At 36.9% G+C, this 23,055-nt stretch overlaps 1 protein-coding gene across 12 annotated transcripts in view; it reads left to right on the top strand.

The window, feature by feature from the left end:
- Window positions 1-423: 423 nt before the first annotated feature.
- Window positions 424-23,055, top strand: part of SYTL3 (synaptotagmin like 3) — a 32,596-nt gene continuing 9,964 nt past the window's right edge. The window contains exons 1-13 of one of the 12 annotated variants that reach the window (XM_088053776.1): window positions 438-550; window positions 646-716; window positions 828-884; window positions 1,284-1,322; window positions 2,702-2,787; window positions 4,558-5,101; window positions 6,899-7,114; window positions 8,830-8,894; window positions 11,455-11,506; window positions 12,921-12,993; window positions 13,850-13,922; window positions 17,237-17,361; window positions 20,854-20,997. In XM_088053776.1, coding sequence (XP_087909902.1) covers window positions 4,992-5,101; window positions 6,899-7,114; window positions 8,830-8,894; window positions 11,455-11,506; window positions 12,921-12,993; window positions 13,850-13,922; window positions 17,237-17,361; window positions 20,854-20,997 — 858 coding nt within the window. In that variant the 5' untranslated portion in view covers window positions 438-550; window positions 646-716; window positions 828-884; ... (1 more) ...; window positions 2,702-2,787; window positions 4,558-4,991. Of the gene's footprint in view, window positions 551-645; window positions 741-808; window positions 885-1,280; window positions 1,323-2,701; window positions 2,788-4,557; window positions 5,102-6,898; window positions 7,115-8,829; window positions 8,895-11,454; window positions 11,507-12,920; window positions 12,994-13,849; window positions 13,923-17,236; window positions 17,362-20,853; window positions 20,998-23,055 lie in introns of those variants that run through there. The other 11 variants (XM_088053773.1, XM_088053769.1, XM_088053775.1 and 8 more) reach the window with 11 other exon arrangements.

Raw genomic sequence — 23,055 nt, 5'->3', positions numbered from 1 at the left:
ACTGCAGCAGTTTTCCACATCCAGGGATGAGGGAAAAAGACAATGAGTTAAATATGTGGCAATTAAGGACTTGATTAAATATTAGGGGAAAGCTGGTTGTAGGGCTAATGTTCTGCAGCCTCCATTTGGGATACAATTAATCAAAATACAATTTGGGATTACAAATAATAACTGTGGGTAGTTAGAAGCCTCAGGTTACTTTTGGCTTCTCATTCAGTTTAAGTTTTGCCAAAAATTAAGGCCCAAATTATCCAAATATGATGCATACATGCATGGCTCTATGCCTCACTGTCAGCGGCTTTCTCTTCCATGATGCAGTTGAAGAAGGTGATTAAACTTGACATACACAGGTGGAAATGCTTGAACCTATTTAGCTTGATGAGGTTATAAAAATACAGGGTCTTGAATGTTGCCATGTGAGTAGAATTGCTGTGCTTTGTTTCGTTTTAACTAGAAATCACAAATCTTTAATTACCTGAAGCAGTTAAGACAGGCTTCTGTGTCATGTGCACAGTTTGGTAGAACTGGGAACAAGAAAGGAGACTGAGCTGTAAGAACGACTTTTTTTTTTTTTTTTTTCTCCAGACTTAGAAATAATTGGGATGTAATTTTGAACTTCATTAACCCTGCTTAATTCTGTGATAGACTTAAGATGTCCAACCTGAATAATGTTTTAATTTTCAATTGTTACCTGAGATCAGATTTCCAGCTGTGAGGTAAAATAACTCTTCTTTTTGCAGGTGCATAAAAACTGAATTCTCTGGAATTTTTATCTATACTAATTGCTTTATTTTATAGACCTAAGTAGAAAACTGTTTTATTTCCAGGAAAGAGCTGCTTATTATACAAGCCAAGCTTTCTGTACAAGCCCTGGAGACATTGAGGTTAGAAGCATTTTCACATTTATGGTGTCAGAAAAAAAATAAAATGTATATATATATAACCCAAAGCCACTTTTCTTCCTGTATGTGGCTTGAAGACTGAGCATATTTTGGTATATCAGTCAGCTTTTTTAGTCTCTTGTGCTGAGTCTCCTTTCAATGTTAGAAAAACAAATATCTTTGCTTGTTGATGGTAACAAAACCAGAGATCTGGCAAAAGCTGTTGTAACACAGGAGCTCTTTGTTGAGCGCACTTGCTTTCAGCTGTTTTGGGGTGCTCCTCTGAACATACATCAGCAGTATCAGTGCCCAAAGGAAGGAAAGGGGGTGGAGAACAGCCACTAGTTTTCTTTAAGGAGAGATAATTAAATAATAAGACTGCTTCTCATCTTTTATAAGCAGTTTGCTTCCTGGTGTCTTTCTTTGATGGCTGCTGAGGAGGTAAGGACATCATTTTACTCTATTTTGTATGACATAGCACAGGGGGAAGCATTTTTATTTACTGGTATGGTTTTATCAAACTGGAAAAGATTTAATGGAAAAACCACACCTGCAACTTAATTGTTTGTGATGGGTTTAGTTATTTGGTTTTATTTTTATTCTGGATTCTGGGGTAGGATGTTATTAATATCACAGACTTAATTTTGATAAAGCTTTATCAAAGAACTTAAGCAATTTTCATGTACATATGCAGGGATGTGAGAGCTAAACTGTTGCAGCCAGGTAATACAAAATAACACTTGTCATTTTTTTAACTAACAGTGAATTTATGTGATTGATCTCAGCAGAATAGAAAGTAGCCAAATTGTAGTAGCTTTTGAGACTGGTTTTACTCTGAACCTTCTTAATCTGTTCCTTGCTGCTGATGTCTTACAGCCATCTTCTGTGTTAGTGGATAAAGTAATCCAATTATCTCAAGTAAATGAAGACTGTGACTCTAGAAGATCTGTCAATTTATAATTATTTAATTGCCATTATTTTGCTGATGCTTAAGGATCTGAAAGGAGATCAATAATATATTGCATGTAAAATTGCTTTGAGGAAGAGCTTGCTAAGCCAACCATTTATAAGTTTAAAAACTTAGAAGAGATGCTGTTTTTGCAAACTTAATCTAGTGTAGGGTAGGCTTTTTGCTTGATCTTCAGTAACATAACTATGTACTATTTTATCCTGATAGAAAAAAAAAAGGTTTTTTTAGGTTGTACTCTGTGTGTGCATGAATCCCTCTCCTAAGTTATAGCCACATTCGTTATCCCTTCTCCCTTACAATGGCTTTGGGATTTCTTATGATATTTTTGAGATGTTACTGGTCCATCTGTGAGGTACCCGACCCTGCATTAGTTTAAATACAAAATGTAATAATAAATAATGCTAAATATATAATTTAAGAAATACTTGAACAGAATACTTTTTGTGAACTTTGTGCTGAAAAGGAGGAAGTGTTGTGGTATTTACTAAAGAGGTTGCTGTTACTTTTGGTTTTATGTAGAGACTGCTCAGCTTTGGGGTTAGCTGACTGTGTAAAACAGCTAGCTAGCTGGATTCATTGGGTGAACATGAAAGGAGGGCATCTCTTATGGGTTTTTTCCTGTCAAAGAGGGTAATTACTGAAAACACTTCTTTATTACCTCCAAAAAACTACTCTACTGTAGACGGCTTTGGTGTAAGAGAAAAGTTCTTATTTCACAATGGTAGAGAACTTTTCAGTCCAACTTGAACACTTCTGTGAAATAATTGCAAGTTCAAGTTTGTTGTGGGTCCACAGATTATCTCCCATTTTGAGGGTTGTAATGCTTTTATAATATTTTATTTATTCTTAGGGCTATCTCATCATTCAGCTAGATTTTTTTAAAGAATTTGAAGGAGACATCAGATAGCAACTCTTTCTGTGCTTGCTCAACTGCAGGTATTGCTCTTCATAACTGTTTTACTGTGGCATGTTCTTAATAGCCCTATAAGACCTTCATGTATTTTCTAGAAGATCACCACAGCAGAGTTTTATTGGATTCACTAAGTATTTATTGACTGTCATGTACTTGCTAGCTTTTACTGATGCTTTAGTGGGATTTTGTGGTGGTGTTCAGATATGGCCAAAATCCTATGGGTTTATAGTAAATGTAATTTACCCTGTAATGGATGTTTTGGTACCCTGTGTAGGGCAGAACGGCCAGAGTTTGTACTGACTCCTCTTTAGGTTGTGTTGACTTAAATGAAGTTGATGACTTTAAACATTCTCATCTATCCTAGAAGGTAAAAGATGAAAGCAGGTGAAGGATGCAGGGACCTTTGAAAATGACATATATTGCGTTAAAAAATTTGCTCAGGCATTTATGTTTCAAATGAGTAATTTCCTGTGAAATTGTGGTTGGTAAGGAAATAAAACATGATTATGCCTATCTCTATCTCTCTTGTTTCCACAGGAAACTAGTTCGTTTTTTTTTTTTCTTGAACACAAGCTTCTGTGAAATGCTTTGTCCTTTTGGTGTCTGTTGAAGGGTTTCACCAAAAAAAAAAAACATACACAAATGGAATGCAACCTGTTTATGTAGACATATTATCACCCTCTGCTTTTTCTGGTGGAAAATTAAGTAACTTAACTGGGGAAAGCTGCATGTAAAGTAATTCCCTTGCACTGACAAAAATACCTTGTCACTGTATATCTGAAGTTTTAGTGGGTTCTTTTGGTGGTTTAGGTTTTTGTTTGTTTTAAATTTAAAACTCAGTATTTGAAAATAACGATCCAGCAATGCAGATGGTTGGTCAGATTCTCAGCTGAAGTCCATCAGTGAAGCATCAGTAGGTGCTTTGGGAAAGCTTTACCCTTTTGTCCTAGTGTCTACACCTGCCTAGAGCCTGACTGTATCTTCTTCAGATTAAGTTTGAAACACTTAACCAGTTTCCATATCCATGCCATATCCATTGGTGTACCATAAGTGGAATTGTCTTACATTTCTAGTAATATGCACTAAACATTAGACAGTAATATTTAAAATAATGTGGTGTGTAAGCTGGTTTGGGTTGAATAATCATCTTCTTTCTCCACTTTGCTGCAGAATATATTAAAATTATACTTCAGTGGGGTTTTGCAAAAGTGAGGATCCCAGAATATATCCACACTACAGTTGTGATGCTGTTTCAATTTTATACTTGCATATATTTGTTTGGGACCAAAATCATTAGTGCACTGAGCTGGAAATAATATGTATCTTAACTTCTTGGTGTCTCTGTGTATTAGCAAAGATAACAGCATTATTTGGTATGAGACTAACAGACACAGGTAATTGATGGAAGTGACTTAGAGGTTTTGGTTTTTTTCCTTTGTCTTGTAATGCATTTTCAATAAAATGAGATTATTAAGGGGCATTTTTTCCTCAAAAATTTTGTCTCAAGCAGTATGACAGCCACGGGACCTGTAGGCCTGTATTCAAAACTAACTTAGGCTTTTTTATGGGTTGTTTTATGTTGACTGTACAAAAAATGTGAAGGTATGTGCCTGAGTGCTAATGGACAATATGGTGAGCCTCTCTGAAGACCAAGTCTGTCTTAAAACCTCTCCTGTGTCTGAATTACTGCATGAAAGGTTTGAGTATATCAAAATGTGTCCTCCACATTATTTGAAGTGTCTTGAAGAGGTGAGAAAAGATAATGTTTGGTTTTGGGTTTTTTTTTCCCTTAGGCCCAGAAATCCTAAATCTACAAGACCAAATAGAGAAACCCAAACAATTTCTGCCACTCCTTTACACCATCTCTTGACAAATTGTCCCTCCATCTGGTGCCAGTTTCAAGCCCTATTTGGGACATTGCTGCAAGCTCTCTTCTGTTTTGGAACCACCTCTTGGAAAAAAGAAAAGGAAGTTAAAGGACACGTGAAAAAGTCAAGACTGCTGTGACCTTGATAACTGTTCAAATTTCCTGGGTAACAGAGACACTTATATCAGTGTGAAAACGGACAAAATTATTTTTCTTTCCAAGAGTATGACACAGTGAAACACATCAACAATCAAGTAAGAGCACAGGCCTTTAGGAAACATCCAGACCAGCATTTGGGTTGTAGTGGAACCCATAGGACAGGAGTCTACAAAACAAGTGAAATAGTGAAATTTGGTAAAAATGGCCTGTGAATTTAATCTGAACTTCCTTAAGGAATTAGAACGAGAGGCTGTTCTGGAGGTCCTATACCGTGACCAGATGGTGAGAAAAATGGAGGAGGAAAGAATAAGGTAACTGTTGTTCCCCTATTCCTGTTTTCTGGTTTGTGGTTTGGTTTTATTCCCTTTTGAATTACTCTTCTTTGTTGGAGGACTTTATTGTCCTTCGAAATGTATTCATTTCTAACTTATGGTTAACTAATGCCTTTGTATTGTCTGGGAAATCTAAGGTTAGCCAGTGCCTCTTGTTTTTGCCATTCTATTGACTCTACACTAAAGACCATCAAATCCTGCTCACTGAATAGTGTATTTGGTGAATTTTACTTCCAGCCTTCATAGAAAGTTCAGTTGCTGGCTGCATTTTTTCTATGAAGGCTTTGTGGCATTCTCATCATGTTCCTATGTATGCATATGTATAGTCTTGGTAAAGTGGAACATATTCAGATCTTTGGCTGGCTTGTTTAGCTTATAATGTGCCAAGACTGGAGTTAAGAATCATTGGATACCTGCTCATTTTGCTAAATCCATCACTGTACCTTCTCACACACAACAGGCAGCAAGCATACCACTCTACCTTGGAGGTTGTTACTTGTGTAATAGGTGTCATTGGTTAGGAAAGGATTTTATTTACTAATTTCACACTATGCCAGTATCTCAGCTGGTGAGGATGAAGAATAATTTTCCAGCACTTTATTTGCTTTATATCTTGGCTAGGACAAGGATTTCTCAGTACCTTGTATCCTGCTTTGTGATATTGCATCCTCCTATAAAACTAGGTATTGGTGTGGGTAAGGTATTAATTTTTAGTCTCTTAAATGTGGAAAGTTAAACTTTGTTTACATCAAGCATTTATGTAAGTATTATGGGACACGTTAAATACAGAACAATATTAAAACAATAGCAATTACATGAAGGGCTATACAGAATCTCCAAATTGGTTAGAAAATCCCTTTCAACTGCTGATGATGTTACTATCAATTAAAAACATGGATTTTGATTATTGGTACATGCAATGGAAATAAAGTTAATGACAAGGAGAGGTTTTGATATTTTGGTCTGTGTGCTGTTTTGGTTTGGTTTTTTAGCTTTCAGATGATGCATTTGTTATGATTATTTTTTTACTCAGTAGAATATTTAATTATTGGATAAATATTATTAAAAGAATCAAATGTAAGGGACTACCATTTAGTCTCAGTTTTTGTAAGTGAATGCATAATCACTTGCATACAATAATTTCAGTGCTGAAAGTGGGCCTGAAATGAACAAAAACCCCATTTATACTAAACTATTTCTGTTAGTTTGTCGTTCTAATTGGGAACGGCGGGAAAAAATGACACGGACTCTCGAGGGAGTCAGAACAGGAGAAATCTCTTAGTTTATTGCTCTAGGCTTGTTATATAGATTAGTTCGTGGAAAGTACAGAAAGGAAACGCTTATTGGTTAGTAAGTCACTACATCACCATCATTGGTCAGTGGGGTTCACCACCCCCTGACTTTCTCCTGCAAGGAAAACAAGAGGACAGACAAACAGCACCTGGCAGTTGTTTTCTGTTTCTGAGGATTGTTTTGAAATCCTCCTATGAATTCTCAGGCTAGCTCTCAGGCAGGACTGAGAGGCCATGGGGCCTGCAGCCTGCTCCAAAGCTAGCATCCATATTAGTTTGCTCAGTTCTGATCACACACACAGAGTCACACTGCAGAAATGCTGTGTGTGCACATTTTCAAAGAGTGCTCAACAGAGGTCACACTTGAGGGCATATCTCCCACTAGAAATGGTATTGCACAACTAGGGTATTATTAACTTGTGCGTTATGTAGGGATTTTTTCCTTTGTAATTTTTTTTTTTTTCTTTTTTACCTGTGGAATTAGGAAAATGAAATTGCAGCTGCAGCAACTTCGGTGGAAGGGGGCAAAAAATGCAAGGCATGAGTACCAGGAGAGATCTTGTGCTCGCTGTCAGAAGTCACTGGGGCTGCTGATGAACAGAGGCGCAGTATGCAATGGATGCAGTCATCGGGTGTGCTCGGAATGCCGTGTCTGCCTGACCCCCTGCCTTTGGAAATGCACTATTTGTTATGCTCAGGGGTAAGGAATTTTGCTGGTTTGCCCCAGTCATCCAATGGATGCCCACTGGTTTTGTGTATCTGTTGCCTGAACAGTTAATGAAACAAAGCCACTGGTGTAATGAAAATGTTGGCTGAAGTCCTGGTAGCGATGAAATGGATTTGTGTTATTCTTCATGTAGCTGCTATTTCCTTCCTGTGTTTAGCAAAATGGATCCTCGGGGTAGGTACTGTGAGCGTGACAAAGATGATAATGGCAAAGCACAGAAACAATTGTGGGTTTCTGGGGCACAGAGAGAGCTCCTTCCTGTACTTGATATTGAACCGGGGCATCCTCACAACCTGCTGGAGGTGCTGTGCTTTGATGTAGTATAGTCAATTTCTTGACAATCTCCTAATCATTATTTTCTGCCTCTTACCACTGGAGTGAGAAACCTGATTGATGAATAATTTGAAGACATGCTTTATAAAATTTTAAAGAGCAAAACCAATTAATAACATTACTACAATTTGTTCAAGTATGGTCAGAAATACAAACTTGTTTACCTTGAACTAGTTGGTTTTTTTTCTTTTACTATGTCACATTTTTGTATTTCAGGATGCAGGAGACAGTCTTTCTTTTACTGTATTGGTACATTTTTTTAATATCAAACTATTTTTTCATAGTCCATTCTATTAATTGCAATCTTTCTAAGCAAAAGTATTTAGATATATTTCCACATTTGATGAAAAATAATACATAGGTGAAGAATGATTAGTTTGGGAAGTTATTCAAAAGCTCTATTGAATGATAAATATCCTTGTAGAAATGGTGAGGATTTGGATGAAAACTTACTTTATGCCAACACAAGATGAATCCACCACTCCACTCCCTCTGCAGGTACCAAAATGTGATTAAAATAGAGGCAAATATAAGGCAAAGTATTGGTCTCAAGTTAAACAAATCTGCAGTAGTTGGAAGTAATTTTTTGTCGTTTGGAAGAGAGCTGTAAACTATCATCAACAAGCTATTCTCTGAATCTTCAGTTTATTTAGTGACTAACACGCAAAACAGTAGTTCAGCTCTATTTATACTTGATACAAAATAGTTACTAGACTTTGGTGTGTGTGTGTTTTACTGTGTTTCAAACCACATGCGCTAAACTGAAAATTCAAAAATTAACTTTCCACATCCTTCTCTGGATAACCCACTCCGGTTCCTCTTGTTTTAAATTAGTTTCCAGTTATTTGGTGGCTGCAGGGGAAATCCCCTACAGAAAGTCGCTGGTTGTTAAGCTGCTTTGTGTAGTGCTGCACACCCTTAATTATTTAATAAGCTTGTCCAGATATTCAGTGGTAAAACCAAGAAAGCATTATTTAGATTAATTAAAAGACCTTTTTACTTTTCCTCCAGGAAATTACCTTTTTTTTTAAATCTTGCTAATACAGATGGATATGTCAGCTGTTATTGAATTTCTCTTTATAGGGAGGAGGGAGTACATTTGATCTTTAGTTATGATGTAAAATCAATTAAATTCAGTCTTCTTCCATTGCCTTCAGTGAACTTTACATCAAAGCTGCAAATCTCAAGAAGGGTAGGGAATGCAGCAATGTGGTAAATGGTACTCAGCACCTTTTGTTTATCCTGGTGAGGGAAAAATAGGATGGCTAAGAAAGGTAAGAGCTGATTTCCAAGTCCCAAGTAACTGTAATTTTAGGTCTTGTTTATTATTAGACTAATTTTTGACTGTTTTCTAGAGATGTGAAAGTGAAGGCTGGTGAATGGTTCTTTGAGGAACGAGCAAAGAAATATCCAGGTGAAGGTAATCACTGGAACAGATCATAAACTGCTATGTAATGTGTAGCTGTCATGTAAGTGAAACATAGAATGTAGTCTGACACTGTATCCTGTGTTTCTTCAATTTTACCATGCAGTCCATCTGGCTCACAGTAAATAAAACATGAACACAAATTAGCAGAACAAATTTAGAAGTGTAACTTTTGTCTGAGTAATAAAAGTAAGAAAATTGCCGGCCATATAAATTTGAATTAATGAGCATGTCAGACTTCTAAGAAATACACTGATGTGAAATCATAATTATATATATTATAGTATATAATTATAATATACAAATGTTATATGTACAGGATGAAAATGATCTTGCATTCATTGTTTGTCAAAGTTTAAACTTTGGTTGTTTTCACTGAGGAAGTTTTAAAGTTTAAAGAAATGATAGAATGGAATACCTTCCCCATGTGTAGCTACAAATCAGCAGAGAGCTAAACACTGTTTTGTTACCTTCAGCCAGCTGGCTGTGCCATTGCCTTCTGCTGGGTCTTTTCAGTGCCATTAAAAGTACAAAGCTCCAAAAGAAATTATAGAGGATGTGGATGGATTGCTCCATGGGGAATGTGTTTTGCCAGCAAAGGAGCTGTTAGTGTTTGTTTTCACCTACAATAAGTAACAAGGTGGAGAAGGTTTGTTTCCTCTTTTCCTTGATGTGCCACTTCAGATAGGCATCTACTTAATTTTGTGCCTGACTGTAGTTAAATGACACAGTTTCACTTCCAGGATCTGCATTTATGTTGAAGAGTATTAAAAAGGAAAGAACTAGGCCTTAAGTCTCTCCTGGGAAACTTGAATGGGGGGACTTTTACAAATGGAAGAACATAATTGGGCAAATTTTGGGTAGTAGGTGTTTGTGAAAGGCAGCAGGCAGCATATTAAGAAACTGAACTAAATTGTCATTAAAGAAAAATAAAATTTAAAATTTGAAAGATTTCACTGGAATCCATTCTAGCTAACACAATCTCTGATTTTCAAGTTTTAGTTGACTTTTTTTTTTTAAGCACACTTCCATCTGATAACCACTGATAGTAATTTTCCCTCATTCCTTTCAATGAGTATAAAGCTGGTAATTTTATCAGTCTCTCTATTATTGGAAAGTGTTGTTCTCAGATATTGAATCTGATAATGTAAGTTACTGACTATTCCTTTTCCCAGCAAAATAAATCAGTTCTCACTTTGAATTATTAAGGCTTTTTGGGTTCTTGAAGCATTTTGCTTAGTTAGTCTAATGGTAATACTGTTAAAGTCACAAAGATCTAAGGATATACAGAAGATAAACCTGCAGGGAGAAATGTTTTGTTCAGTTCCTTTGATTAGAACAAGTGATGTAATTAAAGGAGTTTAAAAAGTGACAGTTTTTGAAACACAGCAGCCTTTATGCATCCTTCAATCCTGGAGGTAGAGTGCCCTCTTTTGGTTTGAAAATACAGCATAACTCAAGTAATCACTACAAAGTAAGTTTAACTGAAGAAAGAAAACTTTACTTTAAAAGTTTTCTCATGTTGTGTAGTAAAAAAAATTACAATTTAATGCTTTTTATTAATTTTTTGTATCTTCTATCTAAGGAATGAGATTCATATTTTCATAAAAGTGATAGATTACTTGTAGTGGCCATCAATTTAAAATCTGAGGTAGCAAATGTTATTTATAAATAAGGGAGAATTCTGGAGTTCTGACTGAAAATTCTAACATCCATGAGCTAATTATTGTTTCTACCACTAATAAGGTCTATTACTTTTATGTAAGTAATGTTATAATTAATGACATCTTCAGCAAAACCTGGATCACATGCTGCTTACTGGATCAGGAATTACTAGTGATTAAAGTCACTGCAGATAATTTCAGTTCACCATTTGTTATATATGTGATCCCCCAGGAGCAAATGACAGTTTTGAGTCTTCATTGTTCATGCCTGATGGAGCTCTTGCTCCTTGATGTCTTCACATCATGTGGCTGCGCACCGAGGAATGTGCCACTGTTGCCATTTCCCTGCAGGGGTGCTCTTAGCAAAGGGTCTCGCTCATGTCTGTGAGCTAGTCAAGCATTTTCATCATTGCTCAGGTCTCTAGCAGGAAAAGTGCAAAAAATTTTTTGTGAGGTGCAAGAGTTGGCCATGTGCCTGCTCTTGTACACGTTTTCAAGCTTCCGCTAGTGTTTCAGTTTTGTGGCTGAAGTGTGTTTTAGTGCAGTGGGCCTGTGCACCACCTGCCTCCCGGACCCTGGGAGGCTGAGAACACTTGGCAATCTGTAGGAATGGGCCTATTGGCATCTCTGTGTGATTGTCCTCAGCATTTGTGAAGAGTTATCTGAATGTGTCACCTGCAACAGGGGAGGGTGAAATCATGGTAGGGTTTGAGATGCAGGAGAAACTTGCTGTGTTGCTTGGCATGTGTGCTGATACATTAGCTGGGAATTGACTTAATTCCTGACTTGCATTTGCATGAGTTTCTGTACACACAGTGTTATACAGGCATAAGTAACTGATCTATAGCTGCTACTAAATGATCTCTGGATTTGTTTTCCCTCCTTCATAGGCAGACATGAAACAGTTGGTGCAAAGCTCTTGGAATCTTACCAGAGTCTGAGGTAAGACTCATAAAAGGGCAAACAGTCCTAGGACACTGTGAATTACTATGGTTGACATATTTTATGTTATAAATATAGCATTAGTATAACAGTATAACAAACAGTAGTTTCTATTCTTTTATTATGAAAAAAAAAATCAATACTTTTGGAGTTCAAATGATAAAAGCATAGAAAAAATTTCACTTTTAGCTGCCAGCAATCCACAGAACAGGGCTCATATACAACAGAGTAAGTACTATGTTTGAAGTAATAGAATCTTATTTGAAATGAGGGGACATGCATTATCTTTAACTGCTTATATTTTTTGCATAACTATTTATACAATTATCTGTTAAATTTGCAAAATACTTTTAAATTATTGTAAATGAGAGTTCTTCACTGTGTAATAACAGCATCATCATTTGTTCAATAGGAGATATTGCTGATATGATACTTTTACAATAAATAATAGGCAAGAAGTTAGACACTTTCATGTACCAAACTAAAAAAAAAAAATAAATCTAGTTTTCAGTGAATAAATACTTGACTAGAGGCCAAAGCATGACCATACTTAAGTTATTACCAGTGATACATAATGAAGTAATAGTCTGCTTATTATGTTATTAAAGGAACCCTCTGCCTTAAAATAAACCAAACCAAAACACCACAACACCAAACAGCAACAACTACTACCAAAACCCAAACCAAACAAAGTAAAATACACCCCCAAAAGCCCTGTGTAAAATAAGATATGAAGAGGTGGTCTCAGTTTAATATAATTGTCTGGCAAGGCACAGCTCCCTAAGAAAGAAACTTATACTCAGCTGGATAAGATCCTAACCAAGACTCACTTTAGGTGGTAAAAACTAGTCAAGAAGGAAGTTCATCAGCTACCTTAGGATCTGTGATTGTACTGTGAGAACAGAATCAGATTTTTTTTTTCCACAGACCAGAAGTATTTATCACAGACGGAATGGCAGGAATGTTTAAATGGTCTTTAACAGCTCTGAACCCAGGCAAGGAAGGATCCTTTTAGTATTGTAAATAAAGATGACTGTTTTCTGAAAACATCTCTGAACAAGACATGGGGTACATTTTACAGGAATTGTGTTTTAGAACTTAGGACACAGAGTGTAATACTGCCAGCCATGTAGAAGTCTAGGGAGCCTATCCTAAATTAGATCTTCCAGATAGTTCTAATTTAATAATTTTACCTGGAGCACCCCAAGATTGAGAAGGTAGAAAGGTAGTCCTAATTCCTAAGAACAGGCAATTAACCTGTGCTGCAACTCTTACAGACACAGACTGTCCACCCAGACCTTTATAGAGTGCAGGAAACATGGGTAATGAACATACAGTGCATGGACAGGGTTTATTTATTCATCTCTTGGCATAATATATTAATTATTGTGCTGTTTGTCTCTTAAATTTCTAGTAAAATTTCTGTCGTACCTCCAACTCCACCTCCTTTCACAGAATCAGCAGCAGGAACCAGTGTGATGGGAAATGTATGTATCTGTAAAATATACATATAAGTGCACTGCTTAGGGTGTCATTCATATGAAAAGGTCAGCCACAGAAATGTGGTAAATAACTACTGTAACATCACTCTGCAATATAAATGTAACTTTTTTGTTACTTTGTCATGAATTTTGTGGTGCATAGGTACTGGTAGAGAAAGTTTAAAAGCTATGAGGGCTGTTTTCAATTAGTTTTCAGTTTTTGAGGGAAGTGGTTAACCACTCTACTTGACATTAGAATGTTGGATCTGGTTTTTGGTGCCTCATGACAGGAAGTCTGGATTGAGATCTGAGTTCCACTCAAACCTGAAGGATCCCATGACATTCAGTAGTCACGTGTCACTTTTGATTACTGAATGAGAAACACTGAATTTGATGGTTACCTTTGCATTGCGGTTTCTAGTGGAAAGAATAGTAGAACATGGCTTGAAATTCACAGAAATTGCACTAAATTACTGTTTCATTTAATTTTGGACTGGATCCTCAGGCCCTGGTTTTGAAGCCCATTGCAGTTCTGTAATAGATAAAAGTATTAAATACCTTACAACAAATCAGTGATGTAATTAGCTGTATTTATGAACTTACTATGTGATCTTTCTGTGAGGAGTTCCACTTATACGTGAAAGGCCATGGAATGGAAAAGACTACTTTCCATCTTGGTCCATTAGTGTGGTAGTTTCCAACTAAGTCAATGTATGTCCTCAGGTGTATTTGTCTAGAGAAGTGAGCGAAGGGCTGCAGCCTTACCATCTGATTGTTGTGTGGTCTGTAGATATGTAATCATGGAAACTTTAAAATTACAAATATCTTGTGTTTTCTTACTCTTTGCATCTCCCATTTGCAGGAACTTGGAGAGTCCAAAAGGTTTAATAAATCTGTTGAAAACTTGTTCTTGTCTCTCACAACACATATAAAAAGTAAGTAGCTTTCATTGTCTTGTCATTCCAGAGTAATGTAGTCAAATATTTCAATTTTTTGGCCAGTGTTGACCACGAAGTCATTATAAAAAAAGGCTATTGAGTAATGGCAGAAATTATTAATGCCAAAGCCGAGCCAATCTGAAAAATAATACAAGAAGTCTAATTCTCCTTCAGTATTCTGACAGTTGTTAAATAAACTGATTATATAAAACCAGAACACTTTTCATGTAAAGATGTGAAAATACTGCATAATGTTTCTTTTTAAATTTACCAGGTGTTCAGCTGGAGTATATTTAATTCGTGATAGAATAATAACCAATTTCTGATCTTCGTGTTATCTAGCTGGACCCCAGTCGAAGAGTCTATCACTTAACAGGAGTTTAAGATTTTCATTCACTGGCACTATTCATGAAGATTTCCTTCCTCTTTCTCAGTCTAGTTGTGTGCAATTTTTCAGTGCATGTTTCTAAGTGCTCTCCAGTCCTAACAATTCCTGTTCTGTTCTGATGCTTTTGGTTCCTTCCATTCTCTTATGCTGCTCACTGTTCCTACAGATGCAGACTGTGAGTGCACCTCTGAGGGTAACACCACTGAAGACAGTCTTTGTGAAAAACAAATTAAAGGCATCAGTGACCAGAGGAAAACAGCTTCTGAGCCTTAAGAAGATTACAGGGGCTTGCAAATTTGCATGGATTTGAACAAACCATAGTATTTTCTTACTAGCTTCAACTTACACAACCCCACATGTGAGATTAGTCCTGAACAAATCTGGCTTCAGTGCCTTTCCGCCTTTCCCCCTAACTCTTGTTTTAGCTTTGTTTGGTCTTTCCTTTAGTTTCTTCCACCCATCTTAAAGACCTCTTCTTTAACTATGCAAATTAAATGTTGTGTATGTAAGAACACATATTAAAGTTATGCAGAGACGTGGTGACATCCTCCTAAACAGAAGCATACAGTGGTGTAAGACACTGGAAGCAGTAAAAGTGACAGCACAGAACAGGATGCAAACTGATTTATTCAACTTTCTGTTAGTTTGAAGCCTGACCATATCTCAGAGTTATAGGTAAAAACTGTCAGGACTGCAGCAAACTAATTTATTAATTCCGTGCTACCAAAAGGAAGATCCTACTCCACTCACATCTTTCTTTTCTCTCCTCTCTGTTTTGAGCCTTATGCTGCTATGATTAGCATCTGGAACCCTCTGGAAACTGGTTTAGCTAATTTAAAGGGCAGAACATTAACCTAGACAAAACACATAGGTACTTTTTTGCTGTTTTAGTGAGTTAAATGGCCTCAAGGTAAGATACATGTTGGAACATGTACAACAGAGAGTGCTGGTCCACATGATCAGGAGCTATGTCAGGGATGGAGAAGAGCAGAACAGGGGTTTCAGAGGGAGATGGAAGCAAGTTGTCAGTTCAGTTCAATTAAAGGTGAAGCCCTACTCAGGTGCTCTTGTCCTCAGTTACTGTGGAGCAGTTTAATTTGGGAGAAAATAACAGGCTATTGCAATCATTGAAATGAGTAATTAAAAAGTGTAGGAAGTCTTACAGAGGGAGTCTTGGGTTTCTTTGCTCAAGAAAGCAGCTTTTTCAGACAATATGGCCTCTCAATTAAACTTGCTACCATGCTGATAAACGTTTTTGATCACGAGATCCAAAGTTAGTACTCTGTATCTTATCTAGATAAGTGTCCTAGTTTGTAGAGGTATTTAATACACCCAGCTCTTGTGTATTGCAGTAAATAAACCTGGAGAATCTCGTTCTGCCACTGACTCTCTCACTGGAGCCAGTGTGTGTGCGTGTCTGAGAGCAGTGGGAACGAGGGATCAGCGCGTGCAGCACAAAGCTGCTATTGTACAGTCTGCTCCTTTCTGCTGTTACCTCCTGTTCCAGTGTGCCTTGGCAGTGAGAGGAGATTATAATCCAATAGTGGACATTTGGTGAATGTAAAATGAATTACTGGTTGTAGTTTTATTTGCAGTGAAAAATTGCCCTTGGCACTAGAGAGTGTGTCAGTCTTAGTGATATTTGGGTAGAGAAGCCAAAAGAGGAATAGATAGGGAAATGGAACATTTGTGTTTTCTCACACAATAACCTGTTCTGTAACCTGTTCCTTGTAAGAGAGTGTGAGGCAAGGTTGGTGTTTTTGCCTCTACTGCTGGTCTAGCTACTCAGATTGTATCTATTCCATTAGAACTCTCAATTCCAGTCTCTTTTATGATCTCTGATTTCACTGTGTATGTTAAAAACCTGGTTTCATTTACAGAGATGGCTTAATTGAGCCTGCCTTTGAATAGGTCACATGGTGCCTTAATGGTGTACACAGAGTACAGTAAACATCTGAGGACTGATTGCTGCTAAGAACAAAACTAACCCAGAGTGTCTTTAAAAAATCACACTTAAGTGCCATTGTTTTTTGAATACCATAATGTTACGTTGTCTAAGGTTCCTCCACAGAGGTTCATCTTGTGAGAGAAGTGTTTATTTCTTCTGTATGAATTAAACATATGATAGCTATTTCATGTACTACTTATAAATTTTTAATTCATCATGAGAGTCTGTCTGGAATTGACAACAAAGTATCTGCCGTTAAGCCTGCTCATATTCAACTTCAGAAATCATGGATGAGTGCTGCCCTTCCCTTTAAGTGAAATTCTGAGTGTACACTGAGGAATAAGAAGTGAAAAGTGGGGGATTAAATGTCCAGTTGTCCTGTAGATTTACTACATGTTACTGAAGTGCTAATTCAACAAGGAGCTTAAGTATAGACATAAGTTTATCCATATGAGTAATGTTATTGAAGTCAATGAGGGCTATTCAGGTTCTTAAAATTATATGTGGTTTGGGACCAGAGTATTTAATATCCCTCTTTTATCCATATTTTTGATACATTTCTAAATATTTTCCAATGTGATTTTCTTTCTACTTTTCACTGTCATATTTTTATAATGATTTTGCTTTTATCCTGAACCAAACCAAACCGCTTTACAAATCAAACTATACATAGGGACTATAGTAGCTGCTTCTGAGAGGAAACTATATTTGATGGCTTACAATTCCTTGCAGCAGCTATAATGATAGGCAGCAAGGAGTATAATTTCCAGTTGAAACAGCATGAAAGATTTAGGCAGGCAAAATATAATTATATACAATATGACAACCACTTGTCTTCCCATCTGTTTCTTACTCTTAGGAGATCAATGCTAAAGGTGCAGGATGACAGTTTGAAAGCTACAGAATTAGCCTATAAATCTATAGGATTGCTTACAAAGTTTGTTATAGTGACTTTTCTCTTTATTTTCAATTCAGAAATATCAAAGTCCCAGAATGATATGGCTGACAGATGTGTCCTAACTGCAGATTGTGGGAAGAATGTGGAAAGAAGAAAGCAAAGAAGAAGCCAGTCTGACACTGCAATCAACATTACAAGCAGGGTATCCATATTATTATATGCAGTCTCTAGCTGTAAGAGCTATTTCAGAGTGAAATAGATTTGTGAGAACAATCATGTGCACAGTGGAATTTTGCTTTTATTTTATGAACAGGACATAGCTGGTCTTGACTGACTGTGTTCAGAACTCTGATTCTTCACAAGGTTTTTGACAGATTCTGCACAATTTATGCCAGCCCAGAGTTGAAATGTTAGATGGAGATTTTTACAAAGGGAGGGAAGGATGGCAAGGATGGGACATTTTGCTCTCAGGTGCTCGCAGATTCTCTTGAAGTTGAATTGATACCTGGTCTATGTGATTGTTGGGCTGCAGGAAAGTGCTCTGTCTTGTCTTCTTCCTGCCCCTTTTGCTGCTGAGCAGGACAAGCTGTGACCATCCCAAACCCATCCTGATGTTTTCTGAGCATTTTTTAACTTGGCAGAGAGAAAGCATTGCTGTTAGTTGCTACGCAACTTCCCTTTTCCTTTGCTTTGGTTACAGTCTCTAGCTTTCAGTGTTTTCTTGAGAAAAACCCAGTCATCTGATTTCCTACAAATTATGCAGGGTTGAAGATGATCTCACATTTCTGCTTTAGAATTATACTGAAGATTTTGTTTTGTACACTTTCAGCTGTCAAGTGACTGAACTTTGTCCATACTCATTTTTCCACATTGTGGGTACTTACTGAATTGCCTTGTTCATCTGAATGAGGTCAGTGTGGTTTGCTAAGTGCCTGGATTAGATGCTGAGAAAAGCCTTTGCTTTGGGCCAGACTTTGTGGCACACATTGCTCACAGGTCCCTTGAGCACATTTTACTTTCCTTAGAAGTGTTAGGTGCTGATATATGGAAGACGCAGGATGCCAAATTGCATGGGCTGGGCAGTTTGAATTGGTCCATCAAGGTCTGAGAGCTCTGTGAAATTAATTCTGGTATTTTGTATGAAATCAAATTATCAATAGAATTGGCAGCAATTATTGGTTACCTGGGTGCTGCTTTCATTGTGGCAAGCTACACTTTGGTGTTAACTTTATTCCACAGGCAGAGAGAGCACTGCTTTCCTAATGCATTGAAAAACATCACAGTTGGAGACAATGGGAATTCAGACTACGCTTCATTGCATGCTGATCACAAACAATCTGCCCATTTAAAAAAGATGGATATAGATTCTTTGGCTTCACAAATTAATTAGTAGGAGAATCCTAATTATTTGTGTGGGTTTTTAGTTGCCTGTTTAAAGATTTAGGACTTACGTCCACACATTGCATTGCAGGTTTTGGAAAATAGATTTCAATGTTTGTGTGCCAGAGCACTATTTCTCTGAGTCATTTGAGCCAACTGGACTATATTTAAGCTAGAATTTAGTTTTTAATAAATTAAAAATTAAATTCATTAATTTTAGTTTTTCTGGAATTACTGTTGATTTTTTTTCCCTGTAAATGTCCTTCAACTTTGTTTTCCTTCAGGAAGGGTTTACATCTTTACTAGAACTATGCCTTAAGTTATGGGACAGAACCTGTTCTAAATTACACTTACAAAACAACCAATTATGTTTATAAGAAAACATCATGTTGAAATCTTAGTTATGATTTCCACCCTAAAAAGAACTTTTATTTTGAGAGCATGAATCTGAACAGTGGCTTTTCCCCCTAGAAACTCAATTTTTCTCTAAGGAATGACTGTGAGGTAGTAACTGTAATCACAAGTTTGAATGTGCAGTGTTTAAGACTGGGGCACTACTTAAGCCTCAAGAACACTATCTGTTTCTTAAGTAAGTTTTCTGAATTTGTGATGTGTGCAGAGCTTGATTCCTTCTGATTAAAGTTGAGAGAGATTATACTTAACTTCAGTATTAGTGAAAAAATCAAGTCCAATGGCAAGAAGTAGCAGCCAGTGTAAAATCTGGATTTTGATGGCCTCTCATCATCAGAATCCCTAAGATTATTAAAGGGAAGTGCAGTTATTGCTGCCTTACTGGAGGAACAAGCAGGCATGTGCCACGTTTGGGAGCTTTTGTGGTGCATTGGTAGCTGTGGGATACCTCTCCAGGGGCAACAGAAGCAGACATTAGGGCTGGGCTTGTGTGACCTGCTGCTGAGTTTAGCCCTGGTAGCTGTGTTGCCTTGTCAGTCTTTTATGTTCTGTACTGCCCAACAATGAAGTCTTTCTGATCCAAGTAAAAGCTAAAATTCAGTGTGCTGTAACTTGTTTTTGTTCGCAAGTGAAATTGGTTGTGCTTTAGGTTTTATAAAGCAGAAGACAGTTTCTCTGCTGGGAAATACTATTTTGGGTTTGCTTGGGTTTTTTTTGAGACTATATTCTGAGTGAATCTTTTGTCTGTTTCCCTCTCACAAGATAACTTAATTCTTGCATCTATTCTTAAGGCAGGGCATTTAATAGACGTCACAATTTCTGTGGTAACAGCACGCTGGTTAGGATTTTGCACATCCTGTTTTTTTCAGAAGTAATCTCACTGTATTATCTCATCTCTTGTCCTCATTCTCTAGTGCTTTCTGCTGACTGTGCAGGAGGGTTTCTCTCACATTTCCTGTTAGCTTTGTGCAAATAAGTCCTAATCCTTTTTAATGATTCAGTCACACTATATTCTTTTTCGTCTTCCAGGGAATCTGTTACACAACTTCTTAAAATAAATTATTTTCTTTGATCCTAATCATGCAGAATTTTTTACCTGGCTTTTTTCCTGTCCATTGAGGTGTCAACATATTTTTCATAGATTATATTATCCCCAGGAAGTGGTGTGCCAGAAAAACCAACATTTTGAGCATATTTCCAGCCCTATGTATTTGTATTTTGGCACTTCATTCTATTAGCTTTTGTTCTTGGTAACAGAAGTGGCTGAAGATACATCTCAAGCAGTTCTGATTGATGTATATAACTCTCTCAGAAATTTTCAGCGTTTTCGTGGGAAAATTGGAAAGGTGAATGGACTTAGTCAAAGCAAAGTCAAGAACACCTTGGAAATTTAAACTTTTTCTATAAACAAAGCTCAGTAGGAGCTTGTCAGTCTGTTTCTGTTTTCAAATCTCTTTCAACTTATGTTCATTCTTGCATAGGTAAATATGGGCATGTGTCAGGCATATTGCAAAATACAGATTTTAATTTCCTGGAGGCAAGATTTTATTTTCTTCCAAAATTATTGTTTTTTTTAAGGCCTAATAAGGACTTTTATGAATATATTGCTACTTTTGGTGTGTTATTAATAGGCTGCTGTAAGTAATTACTGCAGTTGTGAACCTTAGATTAGCTGGTGGTATGCTGATTTAAAAAAAAAATTAATATAATGAAGGTACCACTAACTGGGTTGAGAGAGTTATAAATCAACATTTAAATAAAGTTGTTGTCTTTGAAGGTGTGCCACCTGCATTACCTTAATCAGAGTCAGTTGTAGATATTTCTTTTGATAGCATTCTTGAATCAGGACATTTTTCTTAAATTGATAAAAAAATACATAAAAATTACTCTGAATTTCTTACAGGTGAAAGGTGCAGCCAGTCTGCAACAGCTCATCACTGAGACCCAAAATGACAGTGAAACTCAGAGCAAAAGTAGTTGGAAGGAGGAAGAAGACATAACAACCAGTCCCACAAGTGATACAGTTTTCTGTGATGGCAGAAAACATGTAAGTTAAAGGTGAAGCACAACAGAAGAGGTGTTTAAAGGGAGTAGATATAAAAGCTTGTGCAGAATGTTGGTGTATTTTGGATTATGTTACAAAATGAAGGAAGAATTGTACTTGAGTTTGTATCTGATGAAAGACTGATGCCTTTGGCGCAGTCCTGATAGTAACACTGTGAACTTTTTGAAGCATAAGGCAAATTAATAATGGATAATTGATGGAGATATCATCCACTGTTAATGAATAATTGATAGAGCAGCTTCTTCTGAATTTTGCAAATGCAGCTAATGTTTTTCCCATTTGATTATTAGGATCCAGATTATGAATGCAGTGCTTTCTCACCTAGTATCTGGCTTTTTCTCTTCAAGCTTCCTTTACCAGAAGGGTTTTGTCAGTCTGCGGTACTGTGGTATTGGAAATGTCAAATGTCAGAATGACAATGAATGAATAGGAAACTGACAGTGATGGAAGCCAGGGGAGCAGTTCATAGGCTTAGGGGATGACATTGAATCATCATGCCTGGATGGCATTTTGAGTACTGCAAATGAGAGAGAAGGAAGCTGGTTATAAATTAATTCAGCACATGCTTTAAAGCCTCTATGATTAACTGGGGTAGCTAATTTCTATCTGTTAGTGATGAGGTTAAGCAAGGTGAAGTATCCAAAGAATTCATGACTGATTTTGAAAAAAACAGAACTAAAATGACTAAAAATCCAAATTAAACCAGGCTGCTCACTTGACAGAAAAGCAGAAACACAGGGACCTTGGTGCTTTCTCTTAGTTCATTGCACTGTGGAGTCTGCGGTGTTAAGCTGACAAATGGAAAACAGTTTTGTATTACATTTGTGATTCCAATGACAACCATTTGAGCTGGGCTATAGAAAGCTCAGGCTTAAAATTGAAATATTTTCTACTATCTTATAAAGGTGAAGGTCAAATTCCATTAAACTTCTCTTTGTGGTAATTGTTAGATGTTGAAGGCCACTCCATAAAAAATTTATCCTTCAGACATCAAATGGCGTTGCTTCCAGTCATGCCAGCATCTTTTGTATCTATTCTCTTTAACTTATTGTAAGTCAAGTCATTACATGCCATATGTAATGACTTAAATTACAATATGTTAAGTCATTGCTAAATCCCTGCTCACTGAACCAAAAGTGGGGACTTCCACAAAGAATGTATGAGATGCCTGATCAGGTGGGAGACACTTGTAAGTGATGTTCTGTCCAAACATAGCACCTATTCAACCTTCCTAAATAAATAGGGTGTTCTGTGGAATAAATATGAGGAACTTTCACAGAACTTTGTTTTAGGACATTGGAGCTTATGACAAAACTCTATTTTCATTCCATAAGGGAATATTGCCATAAGGGATTTTGGTGGAAAATAAACATTTTCTGGTCTGGTGGACAAAAATATGTTAGTGAATGAAAGCTGCAAGTTAGATTGGTTACACTGATGCACTTCTTGTGGAGGGAGCAAGATAATTTGCAACAAGCATCAGGTCAAAACTGTCCTTACACTTCTTTTGACTTCCTCAGTAAGCACTCTAACCCTTTTGACACGTGTGTGTTGCTTAGAGCTTAAAGGAGTAGATAGCTTCTTTAATTTAATAAATCCATTGGTGTGAACTGAATATTGGCAAGGAAGAAAAGCATCTCCACAGAAGAGAGATATGATCTTGCAAACACTGCTTTGCACTCGTAGCTGCTGGGTTGTGCAATGCAAAACTCCTTCGTCAACCAGTCCTGTGTGGTGTTTATTTTCAGGAGGAGGAGTGATCTAGCACAGATATCTCAGCAATCTAGGGCAGTGCTGCTGAGAGACTGATCACAACAGTGGTGCCTTCGTGACAAATGCTGTGTAAAAAGTTTCTAGGGTTCACCTTAAAGAATATCATTATATAAATGAATGGAGATCAAACTGTTCTGAGTTGATAATTTGTTACAGTTAAGGCAAGATTGCACCCTAGAGTTAAGTGTCTGGGCTAGGCCACACAAAGGATTGATCTCTTCCTTCTTTGCAGCATCTTGCCTTCTTAAATGCTAGATACAAGTGCTC

The sequence above is a fragment of the Pseudopodoces humilis genome, chromosome 3, assembly GCF_049639895.1.
Source record: "Pseudopodoces humilis isolate 2021_Gansu_Grassland_sample_001 chromosome 3, ASM4963989v1, whole genome shotgun sequence".
Classification (NCBI taxonomy): Eukaryota; Metazoa; Chordata; class Aves; order Passeriformes; family Paridae; genus Pseudopodoces; species Pseudopodoces humilis.
This window is presented reverse-complemented; position numbering and strand designations above follow the sequence as displayed.